We start from the raw sequence: 24,269 nt of genomic DNA on the forward strand, positions 1-24,269 counted from the left end.
CCGATCCCCGCCTGCCCCCGCAGCACCGGTAAAACCGAGTCCAGCTCAGGCTGTTTATTCACCGCACCACCGAACCGCATCCAACCCGGGATCAGACCCAGTCCCGCGGACCAGGGGTCTCCCTGCTGAGCAGCCGCACCAGCTTGGCCCGGAGGTTGCTCTGGGGCTTGTGCCCAGGGCGCCCCGGCAGTGTCTCCTGTCCCCCATGGCCCCAGCGCTGCTCGGGGGGCTGGGGGCTGCCCCGTGGCAGCTGGGCTAGGGCAGCTCGGTTGTCATAGAGGGGGCCTGCCTCGCTGCTGTGGCCCTCAGGGGCCTGCCGGCACCCCAGCTCCCACCGCCCTTCCTCCTCTTCTTCCTCTTCCCGTGCCCCAGCTGGACGTGGCTCTGCAGCAAAGATGTTCTCGTAGAGATGCTCAGGGGGTGGCTTCCCTGTGACCCAGGGCTCACCGAGACCCAGCTGCCCTGGCCCAAAGAGGGACTGCTGGCCCCGGGCAATGGAGGCGTAGACGATGGGGCCTGGGGCCTCAGGCTCCAAGGGGGGGAAGCGGAGAAGGCTGGTGGGGGGGTGGGAGGCAGGCTGTGCCCCCCCGAGGGTTGGGCTGGGCTGGGGCTCCTCAGCCCCAGAGCTCCAGGGCTGGGGCTCAAGGCCTTGTGTGGAGAGGTGGGAGTCCGGGGCATCCTTGCCCTGCTGCTGGCAGGCGATGGCGGCAGACACAGCCCGGCAGAGCTCTGAGGCCCTTGGGGTGCTGAAGGTGAAGGTCCCCTCGCCAGACTCACTGCGGCGGCCGGCCTCAAAGGAGAAGACTGTCTGCAGGGCCAGATGGCAAGGGTGAGGGGCTGGCACCTACCCTGAACAGCCAGCAGCCCCGGGGGGGGGGGGGGGGGGCAGGGGGAGGCACGCACCTGATCCTGGCCAAACTTGCGGAGGAAGGAGTAGGGCCAGGTGAGTAGGGGCTGGCGTGACTGCGGGTCCTTCAGCGCTAGGCTCTGGGGAAGGGCCGAGAGCACATAGTGCCCGTGCAGGCCGCAGCGAGCGGCTGCGTCCGTCTGGACCACCAGTACTGGGAATTCAGTCACTGCAGAAGCAAAGCAAGGCAGGAGTCAGCACCGCAGCACTGAGCCAGAGCCCACCTTGGCCCCATCTGCCACCCCTGCACGTACGGTCCTGCCAGGAAGAGTAGAGGGAGTTCTCCTCCATGGGGACAGCAGGGTTGGGCTGGGTCCTGGCACTGCTCTGCGCTGTCTGCTTTGCACCCTGGAACAGAGGGATGTGAGCATGGCCCCCAGACTGGGGGAGCACGAGCCCCCCAGCCTGCCCACTCACTCCAAAACCCCCTGGCTCACCTGAGCCAGGAGCAGAGCGAGGGGTCCTGGCTGTGCCAGACCCTGTGGTACCTGGAAGGCCAGCTGGCAGAGCTGAGTGATCCACTCATCCCGCTGCTCAGCCGCCAGCACGTAGCTCTTCTCCGTGGTGGTGAGGTAGAAGGCGGCGGTGGCTTTAGGGCAGCTCTCTGTGCCTGCAGGGCCCACAGAAACGCAGTCTGAGAGGCGGATCACCCGTCGGGCACACCGCCGTAGGGAGGTCTTCTCTAGTGCCGTGCCGTCATCCCGCACATCAAACTTCTCCATACGGGCCACACCGGAGGGACTGGCTGCGAAGAGCTGGGCTCGCATCTTCCTCCAGGACCTCTGGGGTGTGGGAAGGGCACAGGCAGGGGAAAAAAGGGGTCAGCAAGGAGCTGCTTGCTGCATCGTCACGGTGCTGCCCTCCATGCGGGGCCAGCAGTGCTTGGGAAGAGCTGTGCAGGGCAGGAAAGGGCACAGGGGGACCCTACTAACACCCCGCCAGGTGCTGCAGGAGGGCATGGAGAGCTGGGGCCAGCACAGACACCCAGGGCTGTGGGGCAGGGCAGTCCCAAAGTTAGGTCGAGGGGGGGCCTTGCCCTGAGCAAGCTCAGCACGGCTTGCTGGGTGAGTCATGCTCGCTCCCGGCTCGCCGAGCATCAGGTCCTGCTCTTTGTTCCCCACTGCAAGTGCTGGCCTGCCGTCACTGCAGCTGAGCTCCCGAGCTGTTCTCAGGACAGACCCTGATGCAAATTAAAGCCATTTTGAGCTGCTGAGGCTCCTGCTGACAGTCTCACATCTGCTAAGCACAGCCAGGCCCTGCAGCTCGCAGCCCGCTTCCTCCCAGGGGAGGCTCTGCAGCACCAGCACCTTCCCAGCCCGTCATGGGATAGAAGGGGCGCGTGCCTCCACACACGTCAAAAGTGCAGCAGAGCCTCCGCCCTGCAGAAACCAGATGCAGCCAAGCACCCAAAATACCGACCACTGCCTGCCCGCCTGCCTCCTACGCCCAGGGCATCAGTCCCATGGATGCAGGGCCTGCCTGCTTTGGCTCCAGCACTTGGCTCTCACTGGCAGGAAGGTCAGAGTGTGATCATAGCCCGGCACATCCACCAAGCCCCCTGTGGGGGCACAACCATGCTGCCATGGCAGAGGGGATGCTGCTAAGGCAAGGCCAGCAGGACCTGCTTCACCAACACCCATCGCACAGCTCCCTAGAGCTGGCTCGACTCTGCGGGGATTCCCATCGTGTCACGCTGCCCGGAGTGCTGTGGGACTCAGTGCCCACCCTGAGGCAGCAGCCAAGCCACGAGGGGTACCCCACGGATGGCAGTGGCACCCCAGGACCAGGCTGATGGAGGGCTGGGCACAGAGCCACAGCCCTCACACTGCCCCGGTGCCCCGCTCCCACACACACGCTGGAGCTGCGCCTCATTAACACACGTTTATTGTTTCATTGCGAATCGCGCGGTGACCAAGCGAGAAGAGGGACCCTGTGCGCAGGGCAAGCCTGAGCAGGTGTCTGCACGGATGAGTCCCCTCGGCCGCAGGGAGAGCCCCGCTCTTGGGGCTGTGGAGTCCAGGGCCTCCCGGGGCAGCTCCAAGGGGTCTGGCTCCGGTTCCCCCTTTCCAGGCTGCCAAAGCCTGGCCCCAAGCCTGGTGTCAAGATAGATCAGGGCAAACCCTGTACCCAGCCCCAAATCCACCCTTTACCTTTCCAAATTTGCAGTGCTGCACATAGACGATCCCATCCTTCACCGGTTTCTCCATGGGCCCAGCGTCGCCCTGGCAGCCAGTGCAAGGATCGGGGACTAGGGCTGCCAGCAGTGGAGAAAATGTGACTGCTGCAGCCGAAGCAACTGCATGGGGCAGACTTCCTTCTCTAGCAACTTCCCCTTTTCGGTGTGTGGGATGAGTGGCAGAGGCTGGGCCACAGGAGGTGTCCGTCCGTCTGCCCTCCCCCTCACAGAGGGGCAGTGGGGCAGAACACATGCAGGCAGAGCACAGGAAACACCTAGGGGACCGCCCGATGGAGTGCGGCACGCTCTGCGTCACCCTGGCTGCATCAGAGCACGTTTGGGGGTAATGGGAACAGCCACCAGCTGAGGATCCACAAAACCAGGTAAGGGGCATGGTCCTGGAGGAATCGAGGGGCTTTGGAGGGGAGCAATGTAATACCCTGGCCACGCCACTGCAGGCGCCTGGTATGGAAGGCAGGCAGCCAGCCACAGACCAGCCACCACACCCGGGACTTCCTCCTCCCCTTGGGCACTGCTACCTGCTTGCCCAACACACCGCTGATGAAGCAGGCTGTTGCAGCACAGCTCCACACATTTTCTCCCAGGGCAGAAGCTTCGCAGGCTGACCTGGTGACATCCCCAGTGGCCACAGCAGCGCAGGACAGGCCCCTGGGCTTTGGAAAGGTGAGGACAGCTGGGGCACTGCCCTGGTTGAATGGGAACCCAGGCCTGCGCAGGGGGAGCGCTGGACAGCACGCTCCCCAGGCTAGAAGTCCATAGAGCTGTGGGCCAGGTAGTCCTTGCGGCCGATGTTGCTGACTTGCTTGGTCTGCATCGCCTCCAGCTTGGGGCAGTCGGTGATGCGATGGCCCAGGCCGCCGCAGAAGGCGCAGCCCCGCTCACCTGCAACAGGAGGGACGAGGTCAGGGCAAGTTGTGCCATGCCAGGAGAGCATCCCAGAAGCAAAGGGGCTATGCCAGCGTCCCCCCCCCCCGCTGCCACAGCACGAGGCTGCCCACGCGGCCAGGCAACGACAGCCCCACAGCAGGGAGGAACCGCTCCAGGAGCCTGGAGTGACGGGAACTGGGGGTCCTGTCCGCAGCCCAGGTCTCTCAGCAGCCCTGCAGGAGGTCCCTGTGCCCATCTGGCGTCTCTCACCTCCGATATCCAGCATGGTCTCATCCCCGCAGTGCAGCACCTGGAGCACAGGCGGCACCTTCTGCTTTGCCTCCAGGAGGAGGGCCTTCAGGTCCATCAGCACCGACTCATCTGGAGGCAGAGACACGGGTCAGACGCAGCCTGAGCAGGGCTGGGGAATGCTGCCCCACACCACAATCTCCCCTCCACGGGCCACCATGACCTGTCCCTGCTTGCTTAGGATCACCCCCCTTGCCAAGGCAGAGGCAGCTCCATTGCCCAGCTGCCTCCTACAGCCGCAGCACCCCCGCGGGCAGCCCCCAGCCCCGTGCTGTTTCTCACCGCAGGCCTTGTTGATGAAGGTGGTGGCAATGCCAGTGTTGCCCGAACGGCCTGTACGCCCGATACGGTGAACTGTGGAGAAAGAGACAGGGTCAGGCCTGGGTGAACACAATGTGACAGGCCATCCCTGCCCCCAGCCACCGCAGAGACAAGCACAGAGCCCTGCTGGCCTCTGCACCCACGAGGCCCAGTGCCCACCATAGTTCTCAATCTCCTCCGGCATATCGTAATTGATGACGTGCTGGATGGCTGGGAAGTCCAGGCCCTTAGAAGCAACATCAGTGGCAACCAGGACATCCTTCTTCCCATCCCGGAAGGCCTCAATGGCTTTTGTCCGTTCCTCCTGATCTGCAAAGGCCCAGCAGAGAAGATCAGCAAGGGCACAGCTCGCAGTCCTACCTCTTGCGACAACCACCATGGCCTCAGAGCCACTCAACAGGGCTCCCCCACCGAGGGGACCTACACAGCCTAACCCCATATAAAGGAGCAGAGGAACCTCTAGGTCCCATAGGGAACCGCACAGTGTTTATGACTACAACATAGAACGTGGCGTTCACTCCTGACGCTGCCACAGCCCTTCTGCACACCACCACAAACTGCTGCGTGCTGGGACCTCCTGTGGCCACCTACAACCCTGGCAGGGGCAGGCAGGGCCACACCATGGTCCAGACCTCCCCGACACCCTCACTGACCTTTCCCTCCATGGATGGCCACAGCTTCCACACCCTTGAGCAGCAGGTACTCATGGATCGCATCAACATCTGCCTTCTTCTCTGCAAAGATCAGCACCTGTGGCAGCACAGACATCATGGAAAAGCCGCCTTTCTGCAGGCAGGCACCAGCACAACCCCCCACTCCCTCTTGCCGAGCAGAGCACACAACAGCTCTGGGCCCAGCACCTGCTTGCGCGTGGAGCACGGCTCGCTCGCACACCTAACCTGCACACGGCAGAGCCCCACACTATCACAGTCATGGCCCCAGTGACAGCTCCACCCACGCCCTGGGGCTGTGGTGTGCCCACGCTGCCCCCAGCCCTGCTGCCAGAGCAGTCGGAACGCACTACTCACGGGTGGCGGGGTCTTCTGCAGGCACTCGAGGAGGTATACCATCTTGGCCTCCTCTTTCACATACTCCACCTCCTAGGAACAAGCACAGGTATAGGTCAGGCAGGCAGCAGAGAAACTGCCATTGCTCCGTATCCCTTATCGTGTTGGGCAGGAGGGCCACAAACCCCAGCTCCCTAACAAGGAATGCACCAAGTGTCCTCATGAACAGGGCTGGCCTCCCACACAGGCTTTGGGGAGCACCCAACTACCTCACCTGCACAACGTCCAGGCTGGCAGCACCCGCTCGCCCAACATTAATGGTGATGGGCTTCACCAGGGCGCTCTTGGCAAAGTTCTGGATCTTCTTGGGCATTGTGGCACTGAAGAGGAGGGTCTGCCGCTGGCCCTGCACAGGGAAAACAGTGTGGGCAAGGATTTAGCACTCACCCAACCAGGCGGATGCAGGGATTGAGCTTCAGGGTGCCTGTATCACGCCAGCTCAGTACCTTGAAGTAGGAGAAGATGGTACGGATGTCCCCCTCAAAGCCCATATCAATCATCCTGTCAGCTTCATCCAAGGCCAAGTAACGACAGATGTCCAGGCTCACCATCTTCTTCTGCAGCAGGTCCATCAGGCGGCCAGGGGTTGCCACCATCATGTGTACACCACTGTGGGACAAGAGAAGGCCACAGTCAGGCACTCGGATTCCTCCCTCATGCAGCGACACACAGGGAAGGTAACATCCGCTTGGCACGTCACCTTCGCCCCCACACTTTCCTGAAGCCATCCAGCCATGGTGCCACCCCTTAGTTCCCTGTCAGAAAACAGAGTACAGCTCCAGCCCCACAACCCTCACCCAGGTCTTACTGTTTGATTGTCTCCATCTGCTCCTTGACAGACATGCCCCCGATACAGAGGGCGCAGCGCAGCGGGGGCAGGCTGTCCTCCTGCAGCAGGCAACAGTAGTACTCAATGATGCCGTGGGTCTGCCGGGCCAGCTCCCGCTGCAGAGACAAAACTCACTCGTTCCTACGCCTCTGTGCAGGAAGGATCTGGGATTGCCACCAAATATCAATCAAAGCTTCCTCCCACGTGTCAGCGTGGCCCCGACACTCACCGAGGGGCAGATGATGAGTCCGTAGGGTCCCTCTCGCTTGGAAAACGGCAGCCTCTTCTCCTGCTCCAGGCAGAACATGATCACCGGAAGGGTGAACACCAAGGTCTTCCCAGAGCCAGTGAATGCAATGCCGATCATGTCCCTTCCCGAGAGGCTGGCACAGAAATGAGGCCAAAGGTGAGGAGCAGCATCACAGAACAGCTCAGACCTCCAGGGCCGAGCCAGGTGGCAGGGCGCATCTACCACCAGGGAAGAGCATCTGGCCCAACACTGGGTGGGCTGTAGGGAGCAACCACTCCCTGCTCTGGGATGGGGACAGAGCACTCACATCGTGGGGATGCCCTGGATCTGTATGGGTGTTGGCTGCTGGATTCCTTTTTTCTTCAGGCCCCTCAGGATCGCTATCAGAGAACAAGGGGGACACACATTCAGGACCTGAAGTCTTCTCCCTCTTTCCCTCCTCCTCATGTACCAGCAGCAGCTCTTTCACCAGTGGCAATCACCCCTTGGGCCAGCAGCTAGGTGACACAGCCACCGCTGGGAATTTAAGCTGCGACCCTGCTAACACTAAGCATTAAAGCATCAACTGCTTCACTCGCTGATGTATGTTTCCCAAAAAACACCGCTGTCCCCGCCCTGCCAGGCTCCTCTCCCAGCCCACCTGCTGGGAACTTCATCTCCTTGAAGCTCTTGATGGGGGGCGGGATGCCTTCCCCCTCCACCAGAATGTGGTACTTCTTGCGCACACGATCGTGCCGTGCCTCTGACATGCCCAGGATGTAACGGGGCGCTCTCCAGCTGCGAAGGCAACAGAGAAAGGTCGTGGTGCAGAATGAGGCTGGGGCTCCAAAGGCAGCAGCCCCCACACAGATGCAGGGGAGCTCCAACATCCCACCAGGGAAAACAGGCAACTCCGAGGGGCTTCATGGTGTGAGTACAGGAGAGATCCACACCAGTTCCATACGTTAAACCTTTCCCCAAAGCCTCGGTAGGAAGTCCCAAGCTAACAGCTGAGAAGTCTATGGATGGTGGATGAAAGATGCCAAAATCTTTTGGACACATCTCTGTCATGTCTCCGACACTGCCTCGAGCACTGCTGGCTCTGTAGGCTCACCCAGTCTCTTTCTCTAGCTTAGTCACCTCCAAGATCTGAACACCCACCTCAATTCTTCAAGTTTAACATAAACGTACTCTAGAAAATCTTAACCGTATATAAAACAAGGTTCAAGGTGACTCAACAGCCTTCAATCTTATGCACAGCCATAAGAAGGCAGGAAGCGGAGCAAGAGAGAAGGCAGCAGCTGCAGAGCAGTGCTCCTCCTGCGAGGCTGCATGGCTTCTAGTGCTCTTCAGCTGTGATGAAGCAATGTTTTCAGGAAGACAGCCTCTGTACTGTGAAACATACCTGGTTTTAATTGGATCATCGTAGGTGATGCCCTTCGCCATCTCCTTCACTGACATCAAAGCTGCAAGAACAAAGCCGATGAGGTCAGGGTAAGCTCTCCGTCTCCAGATGCGCTTAACCTCAGCAGAGCACTACTTGAGCAAACAGTTTGGGAGACCATGCCCAGAGACAGGAGGAAAAGCAGCACCCCTGAGAGCCTCTCTGGGTACAGACACACCAAACACCGCAGCCTGCCATGCCTAGGAGCTGGCTGCAGCACCACCTGCTGAGTCAGGCAGCTGGATGCTGGCTGAAGGATCCTGTTGCGATCTCCTGTCCCATCCCAGGAGCGAACATCCCTGAGTGTTGTAGGTGTATGATACCCCTACTGCTGCCCTACAGCTCTGAGAGACACCGCGCTCCCATCACTCACCTCGGCCCTCTGCCACGCTCTCCAGGATCTTCTCTTCCTCCTTCAGCTGCTTCTCCTTGGCTGACTCCTTCCGAGCTGGGGGGAGAGTCAGGGAAACAGTAAGGAGGTCTCAGTCCCTCCTGAAAGCTGCCCAGCCCTACTGCCAGGCACTGCCCTACCTTCTGCCTTCTCTTTGAGGTGCTGGTGCTGGTCCAGGAGGCTGATGTTGGACTGGGGCCCCAAGGGGATGTCATCCTCGTCACCCCGCTGCTCGCTCCCGCTGTCCCGTTGCTCCTCCTCTGACACCACCTTCCGCCGCATCTGCAGCAGCTTCTGCAGCTGGAAGGAAGTGGGTGAAGGTGGAGTGAGAGGCCCCGCGTCGGGAGGGACGCCCAGAGCCCTTCCCCGGCAGCACCGGACCCCGTTACTCCGTTACCATCTGCTGCTTGCGCTGCTTGACAGGCACGTAGGGCACGTAGTCGTCATCTTCCTCCCCAGACAGATCGGACGTCGCCGCCGCCTCCTCCCGCTGCCTCTGTGGAGAGACGCGAGGTGAGGCCAGCCCCGAACGGTACCAGCCCCGCCCGGCACCCCAGGACTGTCGGTACCGGCCAGGATGGGCCCGGCCCTACCTTCCTATCAGCCCCGGCCTCCATGGCGCCGTCTCTACGCAACAGCCGCACCGCCCCGGATGTAAATCCTACGCGCCGGAAGTGATGGCTAGGGAGACTGGCGCCGTCGCCTGGCAACGCGTTACCACGCCCCCTTCCCGCGCGGGAGTTGGCAGGAGCAGAGACAGGCCCCGACGGGTCGCCTCGACGGCCAAACTCGTGCAGACGGCGCACGGCGACACCCGCCTACCCCGGGCCCACGCGGCAGAAAGCAGCAGACAGCGGGGTTTAAATAAAATAAAAAATTAAAAAGTTCTTTATTGGGTCCAGCACGGTCCTTCCCCGCGGCGCAGGGAGCCGGGCACCCGCGGAGAGGGAGATGGGACGGCTGGGGTCACCCCGCGGGGGGTTGGGGGGGGGGGGGGAGCAGGAGGAGGACGGGGGGAGCACCGGGGGCCCCCGCGGGGCAGGAGAGCACCAGGGCCCCCCGCGGAGGAGGGGACCCCACCGAGGCAAGGCGGGGGCCCGCGGGGCGGGGGGGGCACAGTGAGGAGAGGCGAGCGGCCGTGGGTGGGGGGCGGTGCCCCCCCCGCACCTCACTGGGCTGCGCTGGAAGTGGTTTTCTTCAGGGTGAAGTTGGTCCAGTTCACCGCAACCTTCTGCCGCGTCTGCTTGGCCGAGTCCAGGCAGAACCTGGCAGGGAGAGGACAGCCCTGGTCAGCCTCCAGCCCCTCTGCACCCCCCCAGCAGGGCTCACCCCCAGCAGGGCTGCCCCCTCACCTCTTGAAATACTCCACTTCTCTGTCAGTCTCGTCCATCTCTGCCCCGTCCAGGTCCTTGGGCAGGAACACGTCATCTGGCAAAGCAGAGAAGCAGAGAGAGGGTCAGCACTGCCGCAGGGGCAGGGGGCTGGCAGCTGGCAGGGGGGCAAGGGGACACCGCAAGTATGGCGGTGCAGAACACCGCTCCTGGCACTCACCGATCGAGGTATTGGATTTCTCCACCTTGTTCCGGCTCTTCCTGCTCTTGCCCTTGGGCTGGGGGGAGCCCCCCAGGGCAGGGGGGGCAGGCAGCTGCCGGTCGCCTGTGGCCGGGGCAGGTGATTGCTGCTGCGTCATCTCCGGCAGCTCTGCTTTGCCCTCTCCCCTCCGGCCTTTCCACTCACTGCTTCTCTCCTTCTCCAGCCTGGCACCACCGCAGCCCCAGAGCTGCCCCTTGCCGCTCTCCCCTGGCTCACCGCAGCTGCCTGGCCGCTGCGGCTCTGGGGCGCCGGCCTTGGAAGGGTGCTTGGTTCCCAGCACCGGTCCCTTTGCACTGGGGCTCTCCAGCCGGGGCTGGCCGCTGGGCACCACGGAAGCACTCTCCCCTTTCTTCGCCTGCCCGCTCTGCCGCTTGTTCTTCCGCTGCCGGCTCCCAGCAGGCACCAGCTCCAGCCCCTTGGGCTGCGGTCCCTCCTTGGGCTCTGGGCTCAGCCCGCTGCCATCCACAGCAGAGTCCGCAGCCTTGGACTGCACCCAGATCATGCGAGAGAGGCTGGGCACGGCGCTGAGGCGCTTCACCACACCGTTCTCGGCCGCAGGGGCTGGTGGTGGCTCCCCGGGTCCCTCGCCCCATCGGGGCCCCAGCTCACCCCGCAGTAGTGCGTGGCTCTTGGCAGGGCCCAGGCTGAGCGGGGCTAGCGCCAGGTCTATGTCCTGCAGGTCAGAGGAACCGTTGAGGTGGGAGAGCAGGTTCTTCTGCTCCAGGACAGCTGCCTTCTTGGGGAAGTCGTTGACGTCCAGGTTGAGGTCATAGACACTGAAGCTGGCCCGGATGGAGTCCTTGATGGTGTTCTTGATCTCCTGCAGCCGGCTGCTGAGGAAGCTGTTCACTCGCTCCAGCTCCAGCTCTGGCCACTCCAGCAGCTTCTCCTCGGCCGGCTCCCTGGCCTGGCTGGCTGCAGGGGCACGCTCTGCTCGCTTCTGAGCCTCTGCCTCCAGCTGGGCTTTCTCCTTCTCCTGCAACAGAGGTGCCATGAGGCTCGCATGGCCTGGACTACTGAGCCAAGCATGCAGGCCACGGGGCTGGCCATGCACCAGCCTTCTAAGGGCAGCAAACCCATGGGCTGCCTGGCTCAGCACAGCCACCCCATGTCTTCCACAGCCCCCAAACTGTCACGTGTCCTCTGCAGGCACTGCAACAGCTGCCAAGCTGCACACTGCTCTGGACACGAGGCACCAGCACGAGCCATCACGGCACTGCCTCTCCCCACCACAGACGCAAGGTCTTTTTCAAAAGATGCAACACAGAGCAGGTAGGATGGAGCGGCCCAAAGTGCCCAGGAGGGCTGGACCACACTCTGCAGGAACAGATGCAGGGGAAGCCCTGCACGGAGCTGGGCACCGCTGTCACCTCAGAGATGGCGGCAAAGGACACAGAGCTCAAGAAACCAAATGGATGCGAGGGAGAGAAGGTAATGCCCTGCAAGGGGGACGGTCTTGCCCTGAGCTCCCTCCTGCAGCTTGCCTCAGGCAGTGCTTCCCTCTGCCCAGCCTTACCTTCTTCTTCTGCTTGTGCCGCGCCCGCTTAGCTGCCTTGGCACTGTTCAAGGGCTTGGGCTCCGTGCTGTTGATGTAGTCCAGCAGCTCATCCACATTGCGGTGGTCCACAGCAGGCTCTCCTGAGCTGCTGTTGTGTCCTAGTTTCTGCGGCAGCTCCTCTTTCCTCTTGGTGAGGCGCGAACGCAGCTTCTCCCGGATCTCGGCGTAGTTGCGGCTTGTGGGAGCGGCCGGGGGCTGCAGAAGGCAAGCGCCATCAGCCAGGCAGGTACGCGAAGCCGGCGTGACGCGTGGGCAGCCCCGGCTCCCCCACCGACCTCCCCAACCGCTCCCTTCCCTGAGGTCTCCGCGAGACAAGTTGGCACAGCCACCGCTGAACTCTTTTTCCACCATGAAGCCACAGGGTCTGGCTGGCTGCACCAAGCCCCAGGGCTGGGCAGGCAGCTGCGAGTTGGGAGCAAGGGGACCAGCAGGCTGATGAGGCAGGATGGAAACGAAGAGGGGGGGACACGCATGCTGGTAGGGAACAGCCGTGGCCAGACCTTCCCACCTCTGCACTCTCGGCACACGGACCACGTGACGTCTCACCGCAGAGCGGAGCGCAAGGACCGGGGGTGGCTGCAGACCAGCCCCTCACTCACCGCGTTGTGGCCGAAGAACTCACAGTAGCAGCAGTCGCAGAACTTCCCGTCTTTCTGGTTGGTGGAGGAGGAGGTGCAGGAACTGCGCTCCGAGCTGCTGTCCTCGTCCTCCCCGAGTCCCTCGTCTGCCTCGCACGGCTGTGGCGGGTGGCAGCTGGTACCATTTGGGAATTTGTGCCCTTTGCAAGAGGGGTCCCTGAGGGGAAGGGGAGAAGGGCAAGAGGTGAGCAGGAGCCAGAAGGGCCCAAAATCGCCCCAGACAATGCATGTAGGAACATCCCTCCCCGGGCAGCCTGTGCCCAAGCAGAAGGATTTGCAGGGGCAGACAAACCCCCTCCCCTGCATCCTCCTCCAGGGGAGATGCTGGAGGACCCCACGGCAGAAGACATCTGTAGCTCCTCGCCCCCCAGGGCCTCTGGCAGGCAGGAGGCTGGCGCACCAGAGCTCCAAAAAGCAGTGTCCCCCTGCCAGGCCACAAGCTGATTCCAGGGCAGGGAGCAGTACTCACTGGGGGTGGCAGGTAGCACAGGTGAGAAACGCTGGAACTGCATGCAGCTGCCAGACATCCCCACGTGCAGGCAGGCCCGGCTCCCACAGGCACAGACTACCCAGCTCAGAGACAGGGAGGCCAGGGCACGGCCCACAGCGCCATTCCTCAAGCTCCAGCTCGGGACTGGCCCTCCGCAGGGAGCGAGCGCTAATCAGTGGAGAGGAACCAGCACCCGCGACTCAGCGTGCTCTCTTCCAGGGCACAGGCAGCCCAGAGAGGGCCAGGGGAGCAGGCGAGCAGAACAAGTCCACAGGCTTCATCTTCTCGAGGACCTTTGCTCAGTGCCACAGCTGCCCGACGGGTCTCACTGACAAAGGTCCTGTTGGCCAACAGCAGGTTGACCGGGCGGTTCCTTTGGGTCTTTTAGCTGGAGGAGGAGCAAGCACAGTCTCTTCTGCACCACAGTACTAAAGGACAACCGCAGGGTGAAGACACATAGGGAGAGAAAGAGCTCAACCCTCAGAGACCAGGGGTCTGCAGCAGTGGAACTGGCCCACAAGCACAGCGGCTCTCCGCACCACCACATCAGGGCAGCCGGTCCCTCCGCAGGGAAAAGCGCATCTGTGGGCAGGGGTGGGAGAAAGGGCACGTTGCCCAGCGAGGAGAGGCTGGAAGCAGGCAGGGCTGCTCTACTCACCTGTTTGTGCTGGGTAGCTGGTGGGAGGCAGGAGGAGGGATGAGCGAAGTACTGCAGTGCCCGTTGCAGGGATGAGTGCAGCCCGACAGCGGAGGCGGCATCTTCAGCAGCGGCACATTGGCAGGGGGCAGGTGAGGGCTCTTACATGACCCCGGGCTGTGCGAGACTGTGCCAGCAGGAGGGGACTCGGACACCGGCTTCGGGGCTGCCACCTGCGCGCTGGGTGCAGGGAAGAGTGCAGCCTGTGGGGAAGTGCCCAGAGGGATGTGGGGCGGGGAGCCAAAGGGCACTGGATGGGCAGATGTCTGCTTGGAGGGGATCAGCGCTGGCGGCTGGGAAGGGACGCCGGTGGGACTGTTGGGAGGAGCAGTGAGGTCCGAGTGCTGATGATGCTCTGAGGAGTGGAAGGCCTCACCTGCAGAGGGGCAGGAGCAGAGATGGTCAGACACCGGCTGTCCCACGTGGGCCAGGCTTGGAGCCATCCACCACCTCTGCATGGGCCGCTTCTCCGTGGGACAAACCTTGTCTCCCCCCAAGCAGCGGGGCACTTGGGCTAGAAGCCATCCCTGCTCGTAAGAGGCCTCGGCAGCACCCCATCTCCCCCACAGGATTCAGCCCTGCCCCACGGAGAACAAAGCAATGGGAAGGCATTGGGGCAGCAAGGGCTGTGTGGAGCAGCGGGCTGGGAGGAGACGGCCAGCCCTGCCCCTGGGCACGCACCTGGCGGGGTGGCCCTCCGACACATGCTTTTGAACTGCTTCGGCAGCGTCTTGCAGAAGTCGAGTGAGGTAGGCAGAGGCGAGCCTGGGGCGGTGCTGCTGGAGGTGGGGGAGGCTGCGTGGCTGTAGGGACAGGCCTTGAGCCCCGGCGCCACGGCAGGCGCCTGGCTGGCGCACTCTGGAGAGAGAGTGAGGCCGGGGTGCTTGTCACCTGGAAGGAAAGCAGAGCTAGGGCCAGGCTGGCTTCCACCACCCTCTGCCTTTGCAAAGGGACCCAGGCACCCTGTTGCCACTGGCACTCAGAGGCCCAGCCTGTCCACCCCTGCCCACCAGCTGGGTGCCCACAAGGAAACCACCTAAGTGAGAACCTGGCAGAAAGCTCTACTCAACCCCGTGGTCGACTTCAACTCACCTAGTGCTGCAGGGGGGGCCCCGAGGGGACTGCCCTGTGCGGCCCCGTTGGTGTGCTGCGAGTTCCAGAGGCCCGAGAGCTTGTGAGCAGATAAGAAAGAGCTGGGGTCCCAGTCCCCTGAGTTCCCATGGCACGAGGAGGAAGAAGAGGAGGAGGAGGAGGAAGAAGAGTGGGAGCCACCCCCACAAGACTGCGACTTGCAGGATGTGTGGGATAATGAGACCTGGCAAGGAAAACACAGAGTGAAGCAGCAGCAGGCTGGGAGGGGAGGCCCTTGGCCACGGAGCATCTGCACCAAGACCCCCTCCACTGCCCTGAGGCAGGGGCTCCGCACACGGAAACCACTCCTGTCACTGTCTCAGGGACAGCAAACAGCCTGTCCATCCAGCGGCAACACAGTCTGGCTCCCAGGCCCCCGCCAGCACGGCCGGGCTGTGCCAATGGCCACACACCTGCTCTGATCCCACTCAAACCAGGCCAGGGTTAAACAGAGCCAAGCAGGAGGGAGCTTCTCTTCCCCCGAGCTCCATGCACGGGCAGGCACTTGCCCCAGCACACACCGCTGCTCTGGGGAGACCCAGTGTAATGGCAGGGAGCAGCCTTGGGGCCGGGGGGATGCAGCACAATAAACGGTGGAGCAGGGCTGGCAGAGAAGCAGCAGCACTGCCAGCCTCACCAGGCAGGCAGCTCCAACCCAACACAGGCTGCCAGACACGGCACCACACTCTGCCCCACCGTGGTATCTGCCTGAGGAGCCAGCAGCAGCCCTGGGGAGGGCAATGTGGCTGGCGGGAGCAGCGAGGCTGGGATGTCTGAGGCACTTATCTCCAAGCGAGAAGGGGACCCGCGCACCTAACCAGCGCCATAGGGTGGTCAACACCACGGTCCCAGGAGCTACAGCCCCAGCCTTTCCAATCCCAGCTCTGTAACTGCTTACCGCCAGGGCCTGCTCCTGCACTGCCCGTCGCTCTTCTTCCTCCACGCTCTTCCGGCAGCTCTGGCAGATCCACAGTGGCATTTCTCCCAGGAGGTTCTGCACGAGCGTTGGCACGAAGTCTGGTGGCAGCCTCTCACCCGGGGAAACCAGCCCATTGTGGGACGGCCCTCCCCAGTCCTTGCGCTCCCGGTGACAGAGCAGGCAGCACGTCTGCACTGACTGGTTGGCGGTGGGCAGCACCTGCAGAAGGACACACGGAGCACGAGTCACCCCAGGTGTGAACCACTGCACAGCAGGGCTCCAGGCCAGTGCAGGTGCGGGGCAGACGAGGCAGCAAATGAGACCTCAGGACACTGACACCAAACTAGAAAATTTCTTGTAGGCTGCACATGGGACTGCACCTTCTCCCACTGGAGGAGAGCAGCCTGGGGCTGCTCAGCTGCCGCCAGCCTGCCACATGCCAGCTGGGAGCATTTTGGACCCTTGGGAAGATCACAGCGTGCTAAAGAGCCAGCCCCACCACCAGCACACCAGGCTGGGAGGCCACCAGCAGCTCCCGCTTGTACCTCCAGTACACTGGGACTGAGGGGACTCACAGGGCAAAGCAAGACCCACAGAAATCACCACACAGGGATACAAAGGGGGGGGTCCGGCAGCCGCAACCGCCCTCCTTGCCCACCGCAGACCCCCCACTGCGTTATCCAAGAGCCCCAGGCCCTCCCGCCCGCCTCTTTGTTCTGCGCAGCCAGCGGCGCAGATGCGCCGGGGTGGGGTGCAGCCCCCGGCGCTGCTTCATGCTCTCCTCACACAGGGCAGCCAGGTCGGGGCTTCCCGCCTGGCGCCATGGCAGGAGCCGGGCTGCAGCCCACGGGCTCGCCGGAGGCCTGACAGCCGTGACGAGCCCAGCGTGGCACGGGTGAGGGGGCCCCCATTGTCTGCCACTGTGGCGGGGCCCCGCAACAATGAGCTGCACATTGAACTGCTGCTGTGAAACAGATGGCGTCTCCCAGGCTCAAGGTGAAGCAAAGGTCAGAGGCCAAGGAGAGTAGAGGGGGGGCACAGCTCCCCTGCCCACCCGCCCAGCCAGCCATGGGGAGGAGGGGGCTCCCAAGCCACCCTGTGTCTCAGCAGGGGCAGACGCGGCCACCGCCACGCACAGCGGGTGAGAGGACGACTCTCCCCAACCCACCAAGTGCATCCAGACCCACCCCCGGGCTCCCTGCCCGCAACCCAGAGCAGGCAGCAGCAGCCAGGCGTGATGAGGGATGTCAGGCAGTAAGAGGCGCGGGAGCCAGCCCGCAGTCTGTTCAGCAGATGCTCGAGCCACCTGCCATCGCCCCGTGGCAGGGCTGGACCCTCCCGCAAGAAGGACCTGTGGGAACACCCCCTGAAGCACACCACGCCACCCAGGCAAGCACACCTGTCCTCGAGTCTGGGGCTCTGCTCTCCAGAGCACACATGGGTCTCCCGAGCAGACCTGCAAGATCTCCCTACACACAGGGATAGGGTAAGGGATGCATAGACCCTGGAGCTGGAAAAGCCCTTTGCTCTCATGCTACTGGCCATGCCAGGGGGAGTAGCAACGGTGGGGGACAGACTCGTTGGCCAATTCACCCTTCCCAGCAAAGGCTGAGATCAGGTCTCCCTAACTGCTGAAAGGGATGAGTGCCCAGGATGCTACACACCACCGGGAGCCCCCAACACTCCGGCCATCTGCCAGAGGCATCCCAAAACCCTGCTGCAGCTCAACACATCCGCAACCCAAGGCCACAAGCCGGCTCCACCACCCAGCTCAGCAAAACCAAGGGCAGGCCCTGCCCGCGCACCCATCCCAACCCCACACGTGCCTCAGGATGCTCCAAAAAGTGTCTTCCACATCCCAAGACAACCAAGACCCCCAGAGACAGGTCTGGGCTTCACCTCCCACCTTCCCCACTCATCTCAGCATGCCCCCCCGCCCCCAGGTGCACCCCAACAGCGTGGCTCTACCGGAGCTTCCCCACCACCGCTCCCCAAGGCGTAGGAGACCCTCCAAAACCGGGAAGAGGGAGATGGGGGGCACCAGGGCCTCAAAGAGGGGAGGTGCCTCAGGGATGCTCCGGGTCCGGGGTCGGTGCGGGGATGGGGCGGGGGGGGCCGGAGGCTATCCTCGTACCGACTGAAATCCCCTCAGAGACAGCCCCTTCCCCGCTACAGGGCCTAACCCGGTACCTGAGCGGTGGCTCTGCCCGGCTCCCCGCTGCTGCCCGCCGCCACCACCACCTCAGGCGGGGCGGGCGGTTCCGGTGGCGGCGGCGGAGGGGGAGGAGGAGGACCAGCGTCGGAATCCCCCACCCTCTCACGACGAGACCCGGAGCCACTCGCCGCCGCTGCTGCTGCTGCCGCCGCTGCTGCTGCTGCCGCCGCCGCCGCTGCTGCCTTATTCCGCCTGCGAGTCATGGCGAGCGCGGCCCTCCGCCCGCCGCAGCCAGGACAACAGCCAATATGGCGGCACGGCCCGTCCGGCCCCTGCCCGGGGGGAAGGAGGGAGGAGGGAAAGGCCCAGAGAGGTGAAGCCGTTGCCGCCATTTTGAAAGAGGGCAACAACGCGCCACGGCGCGCCGCCTAGCGGGAGGGAGGTGACGGCGCCGTCACGGCTCCTGGCTCCGCCCCCTTTTCACACTCCCCCGGGTCTTAAAGGGCGCCGGTGCCTTCGGGGCGTCCCAGGCCCAGGCAGCGCACCCCAGCCCTGGCACACCGGTACCCCACTGAGGACGAGCAGCACACTGTCCACTGCCACGGCCTTCCTGGTGGTGCAGTACCCCACAATGCACGCGTGGGTTCCAGCCCCTCTACACCCCATTCCCATGCAACAGAGCTCTCCTGGTACCCAGGGCACGTTCCAGCGCTGCAGTGCCCTCAGCCCCCCCCCCCCCCCAGTCACACAGGCGTTTGCAGCTCCCTCGCACGCCAGTCCTGGCACACTGGTACCCCCAGTCCATTGCAGCTGTGCAGCACACTGCCTGCTGCCCGCTGCCCTGGCCTTCCCGCATGACCCTAGCGTGCACATGTCGGTTCCAGCCCCCGTCCCCGTGTAACGACGCTCTCCCAGTATCTTAGGTGCACCTTGGCGGTGCAGGGCCATGCTCAGCATCACAGCATGACCCCAGTCACACAATCTTGGACCCACGCATGGGTTGCAGCTCCCCCTAAGGGAGCTGGTGGCTGGCTTTGCCCCTCTCCTCCCTGCCAGCCTCGTGCCATGCATCACCCCAAAACCCACCATCATGGGATTGGTCTGCATGAAGCCAGCTCTCAGTCTGTGCCGCACCTCATGTCACCAGAGCTGTTCTCCTGTGATGGGGCAGAGCATGGTGCTGGTGATACCGGGATGCGGGGAGCACTTGGCTGCCAAGGGAAGCCCCTGTGCACCCAAAAATGCCACAGCAGCGCTGCCCACAGCTGTAGGACAGGCAGGGCTGCAGGCTCACTGTGTGCACGGGGACCCCCAGCCATGGGATGCCCAGGCAAAACCAGAGCTGGACCCACGGAGCCCCAGCACTGGGGCCAGTCCCACACCCGGCCGACTCAGCCCAGGCGCTGTGGGGCCACTGTGACTCAGGGACTTCCTCAAGTCGAGGTGGTGCCTCCATGTTTATTTAATCATCCTCGGCGGATTTTTTACCCGTGAATCCACCCCATTAGGCTTTCAGCCACCTGAATTATCAGCACCCACATCCTGTGGCTGGCAGTGCCAGGCCTGGTGCGGCACAGGAGCAGCCGCTTCCTCTTGCACGGCTGGGACAGTTTGCTGTGCCCAGCGCCCCGAGCACTCCCTGGGACCTCTCCTTGGCCACTCAGCCCCTTCTGCTCCCACCGAGGGGCTGCTTTGCCCCCCTTCCACTGCAGCACCCCGCTCTGCACCCCATGCCCTGCACAGCCCATTCAGCAGAGAGCAGGCGAGTGCCTGCGGGTGCCTCCTCCCGGTGCCCCCCCCACCAGCCCGGGGATGCTCGGGGGGCCGCAGGGCCAGATCTCTGGGGTGTCCCTGTGCCCTGGGCCTCCAGGGCTGCGGAGAGAGGGGAACCAGGAAGGAAGAGCCAGGGAACTGGGGAGGGGAGGGCCTGGGCACCGGGAGGGGAGAACCGGGAGCCTGGGGGTTGCGGTCGGGTATTGGAGTCAGGAACCGAGACCGGTACGCGGCACCGGGAGGGGGAACCGGGGCAGCTGGCGAGGGCACCTTGCCCGCCCCACGGGGACCGGTCCGTCGAGCTGCGGCCACCTCCCGCCACCCGGCAGCGGGAAAACCCCGGCTCCCGCCGCGGGCCGGGCCGGGAGGGGTGGTGCGGGGGCCGGTCCGCCGGGTCGTCCCGGTGCCGCGGCTGGGCGGACACTACCCCGGTCCGCCCCCGGGCGGTGCCCGGTGCCGGCCCGCCCCGTCGGCGAGCGGCGGGCGCGGGGAGCCGGGCGGCGGCAGAGCTGCGGGGCGCGCCATGCTGCCCGCCGCCCTCCGCCGCTGGCTGCGCCGGCCCAAGGTAAGAGCGGGGGGGGGGGGTCGCGCCGGGGACGCCGCCCGCCCCGTCGGGGCTGGCCGGGGGCTCCGCCGGCACCGGGCGCAGGGGGGCCGGCCCCCCCCCCCCCCGGGGCGGAGCGAGAGGAGAAAGCGGTGCCCGGCCCCCGGGCTGGAGGTGCGGCGGGGGTGCGGGCAGCAGCGGGCAGGATCGGGCAGCTCAGCGCCCGTCCCGGCGCCGCCCGCTCCCGGGGCGTAGAGATCCCCCCCTGGCCTCCTCCATCCCTCCAGCCCCGCGGGGGTCTGGGGGAAGAGATGGGGCGAGGAGCGTCCCTCCGGGCTGCCCCGCTCCCCGCGGACCTTTCACCTGAGCCGGTGTTTACAGCCGCGCACGGATCCGTGCCCACGCTGCCGGGATGCGGCCGAGCTTGTTCATCCTGCTCTGCTCCTGGGGAAACTGAGGCACGGGTGGGTGGGGACGGCGGCGCTCCCCGGGAGGGTTCGGCCGGTGGCCGCCTGCCTCCCCACCTGCCCCCGACACACCTCAGCCGAGCCAGAGCTGCCATGGGGGTCCCACGTACCTGCCCGAGTGGGTGTTCGTGGACCTGGGGCTGCCCCACAGGGACCAGCTGTGGGAGAGCAAAGCTCAGCTGGCTGCGGGCACGGGAGATTTGGGGTCCCCCTGGCCCAGCACCCGGAGCCGTGGGGTGCTTCTACCATTGCTTCTCTGCTCTGTCCACAGCGCTCCGACCCCCGCCTGCTCGCCCAGTTCTTCTTTGCCGATGAAAGGGTGACGCGGGTGGTGGCCGAGATCAACGGGCTGGATGCCGAGCTGGACCCGCAGCAGTACCTGGTGCTCCTCAATCAGCTCCACCTCAGCCAGGTATGGGGGCAGCCCAGGCCCCAGTGTGAGCCCAGCCCCCTGGGTGGCTGTGGGTGACGTCTCTGCCCTTCCCAGGCTCACCTGCTGGCCATCCTGGAGCGGATCATGGAGGAGTGCATTCCCACGCAGCGGCACAGCCGTGACTACCTTGTCAAGTTCCCCGAGGAACTCTTGGTAGACAACCTGGGGAACCACATGCTATTTGCTGCCGAGGTGAGCCCAGGGATGCCGTCCTGGGGCAGGCGATGGCGTCTGGCTCCCTGAGCCTAGGGGGCGATGGGTGCCAGCCAGGATGGCACACCCCACCACAGGCTGACCCCAGGGGTAGGGGCTGTGCTGCCCCAGGCGCTGGCTTCTGATGGTCTCCGGTCCTCACAGTGTCTCCTGGCTGGGACCTTCCTGGAGGTAGAGGAGGCGGATGGGGCGCACCTGCGGCCCCAGGCCAGGAACCTGCTGTGCAGCCTGGAGCTGGTGCGGACGGTGCTGCGGGAGCAGAGCCTGAGCCAGCCTGGCTCCTATCCGGAGCCTGTCCGGGCTCTGCTTGTCCAGTTTGACCGGCTCTTTGCAGAGTTCGAACTGAGGTGGGGGCCAGAGTTGGGGTGCTGGGGGGGGGGGGCTGCACCAGGGCCAGAGTAGCCTCACAGTCCCCCCGGCTCTCCAGCTACGTGTCCTCGCTGGTGGCAGTGAAGTCTCCTGAGGAGATCTACAGGCAGCAGGAGATCATCGTGCTCTTTTGTGAGACAGTGCAGAGGTGAGGGGCACTGCGCACCAGGCGGGGGGCGGCAGGAACCCCAATCTCAGGGATGGGGCAGTGTCCCAGGGCTTGGCTCTGTTGTAAGGGTGTCCCCATCCCCCCCCCCCGCCCCAGAGCCCTGCACCTGGGCTACCTGACCCAGGAGATGATCGATGGCTATGAACCCCTGCTGATGTTCACCATCCCTCGCCTAGCCATTATCAGGTGGGTGCAACACCCTGAGGGGGTGGCTGGGTGCTCCCCACCTTGTACCAGCCCCATCGCCCTTCAGGGAGTTGGGGTCCTGGACAGATGCCCCATGTGACCTGGGCTCTGTCCCCTCGCAGTGGCCTCCTCATCTACCCTGAGGGTCCCCTCAGCCTGGAGCGGAGCCCTGAGCAGATGTCCCGGGTCTTCAGCCCCTTCCACAACCTCCTGAAGAAGATCAGGTACACGGCGGGGGGCGATGGGTACCCATGGGTGGGGCCGTGGGCAGCAGTGGGGCTGTGACGTGGGGCTGACACCATCCCCTTGCTGCAGGGACCTGCTGCGCGTGCTGTCGGTGGAGGAGCTCTGCCTGCTGGAGAGGAGCCTGTGCACAGCTGAATCGGAGGATCCCTGCACTCCGACCACCCCCCCAGCTTGGGGAGCAGCGGTGCCCAGAGCAGATGCCCCTGCTCCCTGGGGTCTCCTGGAGGTCCCCTGCGCCACCCCACAGCCCCTCACCTGCACGGCATGGCTGGGACCCCCTGGCATGGTGAACGACCTGGGCACCAACCGACGGTGGGGGTGTGTGGCAGGGAGGGAGCAGAGTCGGGATGGCAGATCCCTGCCTGCTGGGACGGGGACTTTTTGTGCAACCTCTGGGGTAACCGTCACCCCCCTGTGCAGCCCCCAGCCCCCTGGAAGCAGCCCGGGGCTCGACACCACCCCGGGTGCCTGCAGCTCAGAGCTGCGCTCCCGCTACAGCAGCACCAAGGACATGCTGCACACCCTCTTTGTCTGCATCTCAGGTGAGTGACCCCCCTCGCCACCCCTGCAGCACCCTGACTCCCCCCCCAGCACCCTGACCCCCCCCCCCCCTCCTGGTGCAGGGGTGGCCGATCAGCTCCAGACCAACTTTGCCAGTGACCTGCGGAGCATCTTGAAAACGGTCTTCAAGATTGTCGCCTCGCAGGCAGAGCCCTTGGAGGAGCCGAGTGCCAGCCGTGAGTAACCTCCAGGGACATGGGGGACAGCTCCTGTCTGCCCTGAACGTCGTCCCTCCCTGGAGAGACGAGGCCGCAGCCCCCGGCATGGGGACAATGCGGCCACAATTTGGCTGGACCACCACAGCCCTTGTCCCCGCAGAGGAAGAGGACAGTGACCCGTGTGTGGCAAATGCTTCTCGCGTGCCTGACTGTCCCCTGTGCTCCAGCCCTGCAGAAGCTGCCGGGCTCCAGAGGGCAGGTGAGGGGCTGCTGGGGTGCCGCGGCTCTGGGGCTGATCCTGCCCCCATCCTGCCTGGGGAGGTCTGGCTCAGCAGAGCAGCCACAGGACACCCAGGAGCATGGTTCCATCTGTTCCCAGGGCCAGGGTGGTGATGGGGGCCGGGGTAGAGGGGACACCTGTGGCGTTTACTGTTTGTTTTGCCCAGGAGGTGCCCACCGCCTGCCCGAGTGGGTGCCGGACAGCACGTGCAACCAGTGCTCCACATGCCGCTCACCCTTCACCCTGCTGCGCCGCAGGCACCACTGCCGCAGCTGTGGGAAGGTAGGAGGGGGCCGGGCTGGGGCGCGTGGGGTCCCCCGGGGGCCCGGCTCCACTTGAACCCCGCTCTGGCCCTCTCCCGGCAGATCTTCTGTGCCCGCTGCTCGCCACATGCTGCGGCGCTGCCGCACTACGGCCAGCTGAAACCTGTGCGCGTCTGCACGCACTGCTACGTCACGCACCTTTCGCCCACGCCCCGGCGCGCCCAGAGCCAGTGAGAGCACCCCCGTGCCAGATCCGCATCCATAGGAGGCCGCAGACTGGGAGGGAAATGGCTGCTGCAGGACTGCTGGGCGGCTCCATGGCCCCACGAGTCCCCTCAGGGCCGGGTGGGCACGGCGGCAGGACCGACCACACATGGCACTAGGACCACGTGCACGGCGTCAGCCCCACGTCAGCGGGGCCAGGGCTGCAGCGGGCGCAGGACCGCTTCACCCAGTGTGCCGTGGCCGAGCCCCGGTCCCGGTGGGTGAGCTGTGTGCGGCCGCTGCCGCGTGCCTGCCCCTCGCCTGGAAATGTGCTTCGTGGTGGTTTTTTTTTTCCGGTGAACTTTGGCTGCTCTGGGACCGGGGGCAGAGTCTCCCCCCGCGGCCCGGCCTGAGACGGTGCAAACAGCCCTCACATGACGGCGGGTGCCCCGGGGCCGTGCCGGGCCGTGCCCAGAGGGTGGCCCTCGCCCACGGGGCCCGGCGCTCCCCTCCCCATCGCCTCCGCCCGATGGATTTTAATAAAGAGATAAACTCGCCTGGCTGGGCCCGTGGCGCTGGGACGCGGCCGTTTCCTGGGGAGCTGGTGGGGGCAGCCGGCCCAGGGACACCCGTGGGTGCGGGGAGCTGGGGGCCCAGGTGT

The 24,269-nt window shown here is 64.6% G+C and overlaps 4 protein-coding genes across 8 annotated transcripts; 1 reads left to right on the plus strand and 3 right to left on the minus strand.

The window, feature by feature from the left end:
* Nucleotides 1–45: 45 nt before the first annotated feature.
* Nucleotides 46–3,477, minus strand: DOK3 (docking protein 3). Its single transcript, XM_075766856.1, has 5 exons — nucleotides 3,058–3,477; nucleotides 1,396–1,689; nucleotides 1,162–1,255; nucleotides 904–1,076; nucleotides 46–808 (listed from the first exon to the last, which is right to left on the minus strand). Exons 1-5 carry the CDS (start codon nucleotides 3,475–3,477, stop codon nucleotides 92–94), a joined length of 1,698 nt encoding a protein of 565 aa, XP_075622971.1. The 3' UTR covers nucleotides 46–91.
* DDX41 (DEAD-box helicase 41) lies at nucleotides 2,775–9,282 on the minus strand. Its single transcript, XM_075766855.1, has 17 exons — nucleotides 9,155–9,282; nucleotides 8,959–9,057; nucleotides 8,702–8,861; nucleotides 8,544–8,618; nucleotides 8,132–8,192; nucleotides 7,388–7,524; nucleotides 7,055–7,127; nucleotides 6,727–6,880; nucleotides 6,477–6,613; nucleotides 6,115–6,277; nucleotides 5,883–6,014; nucleotides 5,630–5,701; nucleotides 5,255–5,351; nucleotides 4,761–4,910; nucleotides 4,563–4,634; nucleotides 4,242–4,352; nucleotides 2,775–3,986 (listed from the first exon to the last, which is right to left on the minus strand). Exons 1-17 carry the CDS (start codon nucleotides 9,176–9,178, stop codon nucleotides 3,850–3,852), a joined length of 1,854 nt encoding a protein of 617 aa, XP_075622970.1. The 5' UTR covers nucleotides 9,179–9,282; the 3' UTR covers nucleotides 2,775–3,849.
* A 144-nt stretch (nucleotides 9,283–9,426) lies between these two features.
* Nucleotides 9,427–18,038, minus strand: FAM193B (family with sequence similarity 193 member B). Its single transcript, XM_075766851.1, has 10 exons — nucleotides 17,778–18,038; nucleotides 15,567–15,806; nucleotides 14,630–14,852; nucleotides 14,219–14,428; nucleotides 13,499–13,913; nucleotides 12,312–12,507; nucleotides 11,671–11,907; nucleotides 10,113–11,130; nucleotides 9,914–9,989; nucleotides 9,427–9,826 (listed from the first exon to the last, which is right to left on the minus strand). The coding sequence occupies exons 1-10, from the start codon at nucleotides 18,003–18,005 to the stop codon at nucleotides 9,730–9,732; spliced, it is 2,940 nt and encodes a 979-aa protein (XP_075622966.1). The 5' UTR covers nucleotides 18,006–18,038; the 3' UTR covers nucleotides 9,427–9,729.
* A 1,922-nt stretch (nucleotides 18,039–19,960) lies between these two features.
* LOC142603855 (lateral signaling target protein 2 homolog) lies at nucleotides 19,961–24,165 on the plus strand. Of its 5 annotated transcripts, none has more exons than XM_075766548.1 (13): nucleotides 19,961–20,080; nucleotides 20,798–20,938; nucleotides 21,014–21,151; nucleotides 21,317–21,519; nucleotides 21,600–21,689; nucleotides 21,807–21,896; nucleotides 22,019–22,120; nucleotides 22,212–22,460; nucleotides 22,563–22,684; nucleotides 22,766–22,879; nucleotides 23,022–23,120; nucleotides 23,308–23,423; nucleotides 23,507–24,165. In XM_075766548.1, exons 1-13 carry the CDS (start codon nucleotides 20,039–20,041, stop codon nucleotides 23,636–23,638), a joined length of 1,638 nt encoding a protein of 545 aa, XP_075622663.1. In that variant the 5' UTR covers nucleotides 19,961–20,038; the 3' UTR covers nucleotides 23,639–24,165. The 5 variants fall into 5 exon arrangements, with proteins under 5 accessions (XP_075622663.1, XP_075622664.1, XP_075622662.1 ...); XM_075766549.1 differs by having other exon boundaries at nucleotides 22,212–22,454; XM_075766547.1 differs by having other exon boundaries at nucleotides 22,212–22,684.
* The last annotated feature ends 104 nt before the right edge of the window (nucleotides 24,166–24,269 follow it).

The sequence above is a fragment of the Balearica regulorum genome, chromosome 14 (genome assembly GCF_011004875.1).
Source record: "Balearica regulorum gibbericeps isolate bBalReg1 chromosome 14, bBalReg1.pri, whole genome shotgun sequence".
In the NCBI taxonomy this organism is placed as follows: Eukaryota; Metazoa; Chordata; class Aves; order Gruiformes; family Gruidae; genus Balearica; species Balearica regulorum.

Coding starts and splice junctions, on each gene's coding strand:
- DDX41 (XM_075766855.1), bottom strand. CDS start 9,178: ATGGAGGCCGGGGCTGATAGGAAG. Junction 9,058..9,154: donor AGGCCGGGGCTGATAGGAAG/GTAGGGCCGGGC, acceptor GTCTCTCCACAG/AGGCAGCGGGAGGAGGCGGC. Junction 4,911..5,254: donor GGCCATCCATGGAGGGAAAG/GTCAGTGAGGGT, acceptor GGGCCTTTGCAG/ATCAGGAGGAACGGACAAAA.
- FAM193B (XM_075766851.1), bottom strand. CDS start 18,005: ATGACTCGCAGGCGGAATAAGGCAGCAGCGGCGGCGGCGGCAGCAGCA. Junction 12,508..13,498: donor CAGCTACCCAGCACAAACAG/GTGAGTAGAGCA, acceptor CCTTCCCCTCAG/GGACCCCTCTTGCAAAGGGC. Junction 9,827..9,913: donor GAAGTGGAGTATTTCAAGAG/GTGAGGGGGCAG, acceptor TCTCCCTGCCAG/GTTCTGCCTGGACTCGGCCA.
- DOK3 (XM_075766856.1), bottom strand. CDS start 3,477: ATGCCCCTTACCTGGTTTTGTGGATCCTCAGCTGGTGGCTGTTCCCAT. Junction 1,690..3,057: donor AGCACTGCAAATTTGGAAAG/GTAAAGGGTGGA, acceptor CCCACACCCCAG/AGGTCCTGGAGGAAGATGCG. Junction 1,256..1,395: donor TCTGCCAGCTGGCCTTCCAG/GTACCACAGGGT, acceptor CCTCTGTTCCAG/GGTGCAAAGCAGACAGCGCA.
- LOC142603855 (XM_075766547.1), top strand. CDS start 20,039: ATGCTGCCCGCCGCCCTCCGCCGCTGGCTGCGCCGGCCCAAG. Junction 20,081..20,797: donor GCTGGCTGCGCCGGCCCAAG/GTAAGAGCGGGG, acceptor CTCTGTCCACAG/CGCTCCGACCCCCGCCTGCT. Junction 20,939..21,013: donor ATCAGCTCCACCTCAGCCAG/GTATGGGGGCAG, acceptor TGCCCTTCCCAG/GCTCACCTGCTGGCCATCCT.